At 40.5% G+C, this 10306-nt stretch overlaps 1 protein-coding gene across 1 annotated transcript; it reads right to left on the bottom strand.

Moving 5' to 3' along the window:
• Positions 1 to 947: 947 nt before the first annotated feature.
• On the bottom strand, positions 948 to 9851 carry LOC132145451 (bone morphogenetic protein 8A-like). Its single transcript, XM_059556494.1, has 7 exons — positions 8707 to 9851; positions 2532 to 2724; positions 2195 to 2343; positions 1762 to 1953; positions 1588 to 1667; positions 1194 to 1304; positions 948 to 1104 (listed from the first exon to the last, which is right to left on the bottom strand). The coding sequence occupies exons 1-7, from the start codon at positions 9200 to 9202 to the stop codon at positions 955 to 957; spliced, it is 1371 nt and encodes a 456-aa protein (XP_059412477.1). The 5' UTR covers positions 9203 to 9851; the 3' UTR covers positions 948 to 954.
• Between the last annotated feature and the right edge of the window lie 455 nt (positions 9852 to 10306).

The following is a 10306-nucleotide window of genomic DNA, read 5'->3' as shown; positions in this document are numbered from 1 at the left end:
ACTATTTTTTATTGAGCGTTTTTACTAAAAATAAACAAAAATCCCTTACCCGTTCAACAAGAAAGAAGCAACCTTGGCATTACTATTCAAGATTTTCTCCGTCAGCAAATCTTCATACATTGTGAACGCTATACTGAAGTTTACGTTCTTTTTTTCTTTGTTTTCTGGTTTCAAAAAGGGTCTGCTTCATCGGCTCTTGTTGGTAAATCAATTTAATAAGCGGTTACCTTATCTACATTAATTTTCGCTTTTGGCATCACCAAATTACACAATCTAAAGAATCTGCAGACAATGAAGATGAGAATTTTCTCAGAAATCATTTCGAAAACGTATTTCTTAAAGGGGTCGTTCACCCAAAATAAATATTATCTTATCATTTACTGATTGTTCCAAACCTGTATATATTTCTTTCATCTGCTGAACACAGAAGAAGCTATTTTAAAGAATGTGGATAACTAAAACCTTGACTGGAGCCCCTTTTGTTCCCCATGTGCTAACATACTGTACTCTGGTAATTTCTAAAAATATCTTTTATTGTACTCAACTGAAAAAAAAAGAAACTCTTACAAGTTTGGAAGTATGAGGGTGAGTACATGATGCCATTGTTTTCATTGTTGGGTGAACTAAATTAGCACCAAACTACTGAATGCATAACATGATTTTGAAATCAGACAGTTTAATTTGGACAGTTTAAATGTAAGACAGCTATGCAAAATATGTATTTTTATTATTATTATGGGATGGATTCCAGTCCTAAATCCACTCTCAATAAAATGTACAAATATGCTGATAAACCATCATGACACATCAATAACTATCATTTGTCAATCATTTGGGACAGGTAAGAATGCTCAAATCTGGCTAAATAAATTTTTAATCACTGTATATTAAATATAGTGCCTCTGAGTATAATACATCTACATTTGTAGATTTAAAATTTGAATGTACAAGAGGTTATAGACAACCACAGTTCTTGACCACCATATTTCGATGTTTCTTGAGAATAACGTTGTTGTTGTCATCATAGAAGAGCACTGAGATGGGACTGAGTTTAGTTGGAGCACAGCAGGCTTTGGGCACTTCATCTGGTCTTAAAAGGTGAACCTGCCAGAGGAGACGGTTTAACAATTAGTTCATTTTGAAGACATTTCCTAGCAATGCATACAAAAATATCTAAAGTAGAGATTACACACCAGTAGCTGGATCATGGCGTGGTTTGTGGCATTCATACAAGAGCCCAGAGGATAATCACATTCCCCATCACAATAAAATGCAGAATAGCCTGGAGGGGCCAAAACCCAGTCCTGAAATTTTTTTGGGAATTTTATAAATTAAATATTTAAATACTCAGCACAGCACAGAGACTTTCCTGTCTGTATGTGTGGCGATAAGTGAATCACTGAATCATTCACTTAATTGGTTAATTTAAAAACACTTGATTCAGTTCATTCATTAACTTTTTTGTTACTTTTTTCAGTGGCAGAGCAAAAATATACAGATCAACTTTTAATACGGTCTAAAATGTAAGTGACTTATTTGTAACTTTGTGTTTGAATGTGTAAATGTATAAAAGCCAGGATATCTCACCTTCCAGCCAAGGTCGCTGAAGCTGACATAGAGTTCATGTTTCTTACAGGCCTGGCGTCCACTGCTGGCATGATTTTGGTCTGGAACAAGTGAGATTATCATAGCTCAAAAACAAATCATTTCATATGCTCCTTTAAACACAATCTGCCTCTTAAACTGCTTATTGTGGCTCACCAAATATGCCGGGTCTGTTTGGGTGTGGCAGGTCGTACTTGGGTTTTTTCTTGCGTGAATTGTTGTGTCTCAGAGCACGAGGTGGGCGGCAAGGGGCTTGACTGACTCTGAAGAATGTCACCATGAAAGGCTGTTTAGAGCGCGGCCCGCGCCGACCCACCAGACCTACCCATGCGGCTGACAATGAACGGTCTGTGAAAACAAGACTTCAGCATTTTACCATTTGACCCTGGACACTGAACATGTTTTGCATCAATAGGTCAAAGCTTTGCCAAGAAAGAGCCTGTTTTTCATGACTTTAGACCAAATGTTTGTTGCTTGCTATAACAGAATTCAGTACCAGTCAAACCTGTAGTGAGAAGCAACATCCAATGATGTTAGACTTGCTTTCAGAGTTATTTAGCCTCCAAGCTGTGCATAAGGAATAGCTCACCCTCCTCAGTTTCCACATAAAGGCGGATGCCCAAGTTGCTCCGAGGGTGGAGAAGCCAGCGATTGCTCGCAGAAGTCACATCAAATGCCAGCCAACCCTCTTGACCTGCGGGCACACTCTGCATGTCCAGCAACACCAGCTCAGGCTCCCTGTCGAACCACAAGATCTTAATGTCATTTCCATTATAATGACAGACAATGGATCTCAGGGACATTGATGAATGTTGAATTACCAAAAAAGTATTTCATGTCAATGATTTATATTCAAATTATATCTTAGTTTCCTGAATCAGATTCAGTACTACAAATCTGTATAAATGATCATATATGACTGTGACCTGTGTCTTTTCTCCCTCTGTATTTCATAGACAGAGATATGGAGGGTGCGGTTTGCACGCCAACCCATGGTAAGAGTTTTATAGATGCGAAACTCCGCAGCAGTGACCGTCTCTCCCTGAGGAAGCGGAGTAAGATCGAAGCGGAACTCCTTCCAGTACGGCCGAGGCTGCAGCAGATCCTTCTCCTGCTCCACTGCAGTCAGACACAGAGGCCAGAGAGAGAATTAAAAAACAACAACTACCACAGAGTATATGTGTGAAGACACTTGAGATGAAGAAGACATGTTGGAAGACTGATTGGCAGGAGAAGAAGGGGAGACAAAAAATTGAACATTTGTTCTGGTGGAGCTCGGCAGATCTGACTGACACCCACGGCTGGGGCTCTGCAGTGGGGTAATTAGAGGCGTTGTGGAGCTGCTGCAGCTAAGCGCACCACCACTAATTACAGTCCAGCACTGTATTTTTAGAGGAGTGCCCAACGGTATTTTCATCTCATCTTTTTTCTGCCTTTCATTGGGGCTTGTAATTCCCCACAGCTGTGTGCCCACTACAACATCACATGGCCTGCGTGATCTGGACTGGCCTTTGTAGATCCACAATAATCAAGATTTACTTTTAGAAAAGCATAGAGAAAACGAAAACACTATATTAAAGACAACTAGCAGGAGAAACAACTTGACTTTTACGATTTTTGAAGAACATCATGAACTCAAGGCCATGATGCTAGAGTGTTGTGAGTGATTTTGCAATATGTCTGTCATGTGAAAAGTCTATTCTTGAACATAAAGGTTCTTTACTGGCATCTATGGTTGCATGAGGAACATTTATTATCCATGGAAACTTTAGAACTTTAGAAACTTTAGGTTCTTTAGAAAAAAAAAAAAGATCATTTAAGTTATCACTGAAAAGTTCTTTGAGGAGCCAAAAATGGTTCATTTTTGTAACTGTATAATTCCCCTTTTGAACCTTTATTTTTGAGAAAAAACATACAAAAGGGTTTTTAATGTAGTGGAAAAAGTTCTTTAAATTTTTTGTTCTTTAAAGCAAATAAAAATGGTTATTTTAAGAACTGAAACATTCTTTGGAGAACCAAAATATTTCTTTAATGGAACTGTTGTGAAGCCCCTGTTTTAAACCATATATTTTCAACAATCTATTGGAAAAAGGTTTCAGGTTACTCAAATGTTCTTTAACCATTTTATTATTGTTTTTTTTTTTTTTTTTACTTAAAATGGTTCTTTCATCATAGCAAATATCCCACTTTTGGAACCTTTATTTTCAAGAGACTACTGGAGAAAGTGTTTTTTATATTATTGAAATGTTCCCCACACTAGTAAAAAATTGACTATTTAAGTTAACTTAAATTCAAGTCTTTGGACCCATTGTTTAAGAGTGTCCAATCACTTAGAAAAGCAATAACACACCCTCTCCACGTGATTTGAGGCATCATTAATGTTTGTAGCAAAGAGTTTTGCAGCAAAGTTTCATAGGGTTACGGGTTTGTTTAAATCACTAACCCAAGTATGAGCAATAATAATAGTGATGCCTTTCTTAGTAAACACCACTTGTTACATCTGAGAAAGGGGTGATACTGACCAATAAAAGTGGGGCAGGAAAGACGTGGAAAGAGATGCAGTAATTGTAAATGGGATGTTAAACTGTTGTTTGTTTCCTGACAGATAAGTATCGTCTGTGTTTGGGCTGAGACAGGAAGAGATGATGGAGTGATTGTGGGTCTGTCTCAGTGAACAGAATGTATTATCAATACACACTGCAAGCCTTGTCAGCCTCTCAAAATCACTGGCAATTGTCCCTGCAAATGAATATCTGGCTTTTTGTGCTATGTATTATTAGAACTGGCCCCCCAAAAAACATTAGGGCACCGAAGGCAGAATTAAAATGTCATTGTATTAGCTAAAATATTAAACCAAGTGGCTTTTGCAAAAAAAAAATATATTACACTTGTTCTCATAACTAACCACTTTCTAGTCATTTTTGCAATGACATTTAAGTCAAGGTCAATTTCTGTGGACACATGGAAGTCTGTTATTTCCTCGAAAACTAAAAAAAAGAAATAAACTAAAAATTAAATAAAAATAATAAATCATTATTTACTAAGTAAGCTCAGTGGCAGGACAAAACCCACAATCCAGTTTGAGCACAACATCTGAGAACCTGGAACCCAACCAGATGCAGCTTGCTACGGAGAAGAATACTTAAGGCTACAGACCTCAAGTGAAGTGGCCAAAGTCCGGCAGCAAGAAAGAGCAGACAACAGCCAATGCAGACCTGAGTTAGATCCTGAATGAACTCTGGATAAGAAGCTGGGTAAATGAGCAATCTGTTCTAGTCATACGGGGTGGAAAGATTCTGAGCAAAAGAGAGAGGAAAGAAGGAAACAACAACCGCTTCCAAGTCCAGAAGGTAGCAAGAAATAATGCTCCTGGTCACAGAGAGAAGGGATTTGAGAAAACAGTGGAAGAAATTCTCACCGGAAGAGAGAGCTGGCATAAACCTTATGCAAGTATATCTAAAGGAACACCTGGGAATACTGCGGAGAGCAGAAAACATCAGAACCTGAAGCAAGAAGGAGAGAACAATAATGTCTTTCTACAAAGAACTACAAAGAACCCTTCAGAATTGTGGAAGCTCTGAAAGCTTCTTTGCAAAGAAAAAGAGTGGGTCACTTAAAGCGTCAAAGAATGAGCTGGAGGAAAACCTGAAAGCAACACACACAGACAGCCAGAGATATGAGCAGAGGGTGATACCACCAGACATGCCACCCATTCCTCAGCTAGAACATCAATTAGATGACAGCCTTCCAAGGTGGAGTGAGGTTGAGAAAACTGAGAAAAGCAAGGGCAGCTTCAGCTCCTGGACCAAACTGAGTTCCATACTGGCTGTACAAGAATGCTCCAGAGGTCTTTCAGTTCCTGTGGAGGCAAGTGAAAGTGGTTTGGAAAAAGCAAACGATCCCAAAAACATGGCAAAAAGCAGGTGGAGTGCTAATCCCAAATGAAAAGGATGCCTCAAAAAAGGGAAGGAATATGTCTGCATATCTTATTCCTGGACTTGGCCCATCCGTCCCCTATTCTCTCCTATGGACAGCCTTTAAAGTACCATTACACAGATACTACTTCAAAGATCTGCAATTCTGCCTTACAACAACTGAGTCTACAACATCGTGGCAATCATTGGAAGTGGGAATAATGGCGGGGTGTACCATCTCCCCCAGCCTTTACCATGGCAATGGAATGGATTATTTGACCAAATGGGTAGTAGGAGGACAAAGTCTGCAGTCTGGACAGTGTCTTCCTCCTATTTGTGCATACATGGATGACATGACCACCCTGACCTCAACCATTGCGTGTACCAAATGTCTACTGGCAAAGCTTCTTGCCAACATAATATGGGCGTGTATGACGTTAAAACCCAGTAAATCTCCATTGTCAGAGGGAAACTCATAGATCAGAGATTCCACACTGATGAAACACCCATTCCATCGGTACTGGAGATGCCAGTCAAGAGCTTAGGGCGATGGTACAATGCAAGCCTCATGGACTCGGATCAGAGTGAACAATTGAGGGAAGAAACCATTAAAGGCCTTGACAGTATAAATAATACCTTGCTTCATGGCAAGCTGAAACTGTGTGTGCCTGCAATTTGGATTGATCACTCATCTAATGTGGCCTCTAACAGTCTACAAGGACCCCATTACTAAAATGAAGAAGCTGGAGAGCACAGTCAGTTTTTATATCAAGAAGTGGCTTGGACTCCAGCGATTCCTCAGCAATATCGGCCTGTATGGGAAAAGTGCCCTGGAACTGCCTGTCTCTAGCCTCATTGAATAGTATAAGTTCATGAACCAAAGTGATACTGGACATGACTCTGACCGAGTCTCAAGATGCTATAATACAAGCGACTGCTCCCAGATTGGCAACTGGGAGCAAGTATACCCCGACTGAGGCCATACAGCAGGCAAAATCCACTCTCAGGCATGGAGACATTATAGGACATGTGTAGCAGGGAAGAGGGGTTTTTTGACTTGGGACAAGCCAACCCATATGGTAAAAAAAGAAAAAGAAAGTGACGTGACATTCAGCCTAGTATGGTGACCCATACTCAGAATTCGTGCTCTGCATTAAACCCATCCAAAGTGCACACACACAGAGCAGTGAACACACACACACACACTGTGAACACACACCCAGAGCAGTGGGCAGCCATTTATGCTGCGGCACCCGGGGAGCAGTTGGGGTTCGATGCCTTGCTCAAGGGCACCTAAGTCGTGGTACTACCGGCCTGAGATTCGAACCCACAACCCTAGGGTTAGGAGTCAAACTCTCTAACCACTAGGCCATGACTTCCTGCAATGGTATGTATATGGTAGCAGCAAGAGGAGGCAGAGAGATGCACAAAGGCTGTCTCGCAGTCCAAACATGGTCAGTGGACTAATTGGGAAAATCTGGAGCAATGCAAATTTATCTGGAAGGATCTTTGGGGGATGGAAGGAAGCAGATTGAGCTTCATCATCAGAGCCACCTATGATGTTCTCCCCACACCCAAGAACCTAAACTGATGGATTTGAGAAGATCCATCATGTCCTCTCTGTCAAACCCCTGCAATGATAAAAAAAATCATTGTTGGCTGCAAAACCAGTCTTTCCCAAGGACATTACACCTGGAGGCACAATCAGTTTCTGAGACAACTGGCAATTATCCTGGAGGGAAGGAGAATCACCATCAATGCCCTCCCTCCTCCAAGGCCTGGATTCTCAAAAGCCACCACCTTCGTAAGATCAGGACAGCTTCCAGGAAAGCCAACTACAAAAATGAAAACAACCTTGCTGGACACTGCCTGGGACTGGAAAATGCAGGTTGAGCTGGACCAGATGCTCAGCTTTCCACCTGAGATAATTACAACTAATCTCAGGCCAGACCTAATACTGTCCTTGTTCAGCGTGGAACTAACTGTGCCATGGGAGGCTGCAATTGGTGAAGCAAATGAATGTAAAAGGCTGAAGTATTCAGAATTATTAACCAAAGTAGTAGAATGGGGCTGGTGGACACAGTTGCTCCCCATAGAGTTTGGGGGCAGAGGTTTTGTAACCACGGCAACAACCTGGCTACTGAAGGGGTTAGGAGTCAGAGAACAGGCCTTATGACAAGCCATTAGGTCGCTGTCAGAGGCTGCTGAGCGAAACAGCAACTGGCCGTGGATAAAAAGAAATGATCCCAAATGGGCTGCAAAATGACTTAGGGGGATAAAAGCAGAGGGGAGCGCACCTGACCCCAGGTGTTGCTGTTGAACCTTTTGGAGGTGTCGTGGGCATTTCAACAAAACACAGAGGAAAGAGGGTGTCCACCTGATGACCCCAATGAAGTGATTACTCCTACTCCCCATTTAAGATGTCAACAAAGTGCTGATAATTCTAAGGGATTGTACTGTCAAGTCCTACATGCTCAACTAATCGTGACTTTATATCTAACAGTGTGATTTTGCTTCTTATTTTATTATTATTATTATACATGGCATAAGGCAGAAGGGCTTTAATATAAACCGGTGTTTTTAATGTTAGCTAAATCTATAAAAAAATTTATATATATATATATATTTATATATATATATATTAAATTGAAATAAATTGAAAGCTCAAATATAAATATTAAATTGAAAGCTCAAATATAAATATTAGATGAAAAATTTTTTTTAAAATAGAAGTAAAGTATTGCCTTGGCAACTAACTGAAATAAAATAAGCTGAATTTGAAACACACACACACAAAACTGAATCAAAATATTAAAACAAAACAAAAACTAACAATGACAAAAGCACTCAACAAAATTACTAAAACTTTAAAAGTTAATTCAAAATATTAATAAAGATAATCTATAAATCAAATATAGAATATATAAATAATATTAAATTAACACTGACATTAAGTTCCAGTTCCAGTCTGATAAAGAGAAAGTGTCAAAAAACCTTTCAACAAACTTCTCATTGCGAAATGTTCAGATTGCCTCATCTTGCTTTAAAATAAATTACACTTGGTCTAATACACAGTGACATTTACACATATTCAAACGTGGTTTATGTTCACACATGAGCCGTTGTATAGTAATAAATGTGTTCTGTGTAAATGAAGTGTGTTTAACCCTTGCCAGCTGTCACTTACCCAGGTTGACAAAGCTCATAACTGTGTCTGCCTCGCTAACCACTGTGCCAAGGGGCGGCGTGTGCGTGCTTAAGGTGGGCAGCACCGCGTGACTGACCCCTTCCGGAGTGAAGCCCAAACCCAGTCCATCATCAGCCTCGGACGACACGGCATGGTAAAGGTCCAGCATGAAGAGCGGGGCAGAGGAAGGGGGCCGCAGCGGCGGGTGAGGTCTGGGCCGGCCCGGTAAACCCAGAATGGATAAAATCTCCTTCTGCATCTCCTTCTTTTCACGACCACTGAGTCTGCGGAAGCTGGAATGAACCACTCCTTCCACCTGAGCCCAAACACAAAGCAGCAAGCAGAGAGGGAGGAGTACAGGCAGAGGAAATAGTCGCTGGCAGCCTCGGGTTCGGCTGCCACAGCTGTCCTCCCTCCCTCTGCTGCGGTGTGAGGACACAAACTCAACCACACACTCTTGTTTGTCCATCGGTGCAGCAGAAGAGCTCTGTTCCATTGCAGCAGTCTATAAAGATCGTATTTGTCCCTCCAAAACCTCTGGGTGTTTACCTGATATCGGTCTTCTCTGGAATGGTCTGACTACGGTCTTGAAGTTCAACTCTGAATGACACTCAGATGTCTAAGCCACTCAGATTCCACAGCAGTCATCGTTATTTAGGAAAGTGCAATGTTTACTGCTACAAGCCGCTCAGTTTATCGACTTTTGACAGTCGTTCCTCATGCTATCACTTTATTTACCAAACCACAGGGCTTCTCTCATAATCTACAGTGTGCTTACGGAGATGGACGACAAACAATATCCTAGAAACTGGAATAGAAAACAAACAGATCTTTCTAGAAGCTCAACTCCCTTGAGCTGTGACCTCGAAGGACTAAGGACTAAGCACAATGTGAAATTAAAGTCTTTAGCTAGAGTAAATAAAAACACAGGGCCTCACAAACATAAGGTTTCAATGTTTTTTTTCTTTAAAGTTTCTGGATCAAACACAACACCCGTTTATGCTACTTTTGAGAGGATAAGTCACGACTCCAAGCTGATGAAATCCTCAAAGTTTAATTGAAAAACAAAAAGCTACAAAACTTCCTTGCAGTAATCAATCAATTTAATCCAATGTATGGAAACAGCCAAGACTCCTGAAAAAAAAAAAAATTATATATATATATATATATATATATATATATATATATATATATATATATATTTCAAAATTAAATGATTTGTTCACCAGAGTAGTGTTATGGACCCCAAACGTCTTTCCGAATTGTAAAGTTGCGAGATCCCAGTGACCTGTGGTATTCTTAGCCTGCGTGCTGCTTGCGTTGAAGGCATAATCTGAACACGGGTGACCTCCTTCCCTCCAAGATACACGCTTAAGCAGAGGGAGTGTTCCCAGCGACTGGATCCTCCGCCCTCTCTTCCCAAAACCCTTCTCACCTCAATCTCCATCTACTATCAAACGGTCTCATCTTCTACACATACCTCACAAATTGCTGACAATTATCATGTGGTTTGGCATAAAGATGTCCTCAGATGTGATCCAGCCTTTGCACAGACTAGAAATGAGTTCTTATGGCTATGGTAATATGAAAACTATATTTA

This window comes from Carassius carassius, chromosome 8 (genome assembly GCF_963082965.1).
Source record: "Carassius carassius chromosome 8, fCarCar2.1, whole genome shotgun sequence".
In the NCBI taxonomy this organism is placed as follows: domain Eukaryota; kingdom Metazoa; phylum Chordata; class Actinopteri; order Cypriniformes; family Cyprinidae; genus Carassius; species Carassius carassius.
The sequence above is the reverse complement of the archived record's forward strand: the minus strand, read 5'-3'. Positions and strand labels throughout refer to the sequence as shown.

What these genes read in the sequence shown, in the direction of transcription:
- LOC132145451 (XM_059556494.1), bottom strand. Translation starts at nt 9,202, where the DNA reads ATGGAACAGAGCTCTTCTGCTGCACCGATGGACAAACAAGAGTGTGTG. An exon ending in AAACAGACCCGGCATATTTG is followed by an intron (nt 1,668 to 1,761) that starts GTGAGCCACAAT and finishes CACTTGTTCCAG; the next exon opens with ACCAAAATCATGCCAGCAGT. An exon ending in ACGCCATGATCCAGCTACTG is followed by an intron (nt 1,105 to 1,193) that starts GTGTGTAATCTC and finishes CTCCTCTGGCAG; the next exon opens with GTTCACCTTTTAAGACCAGA.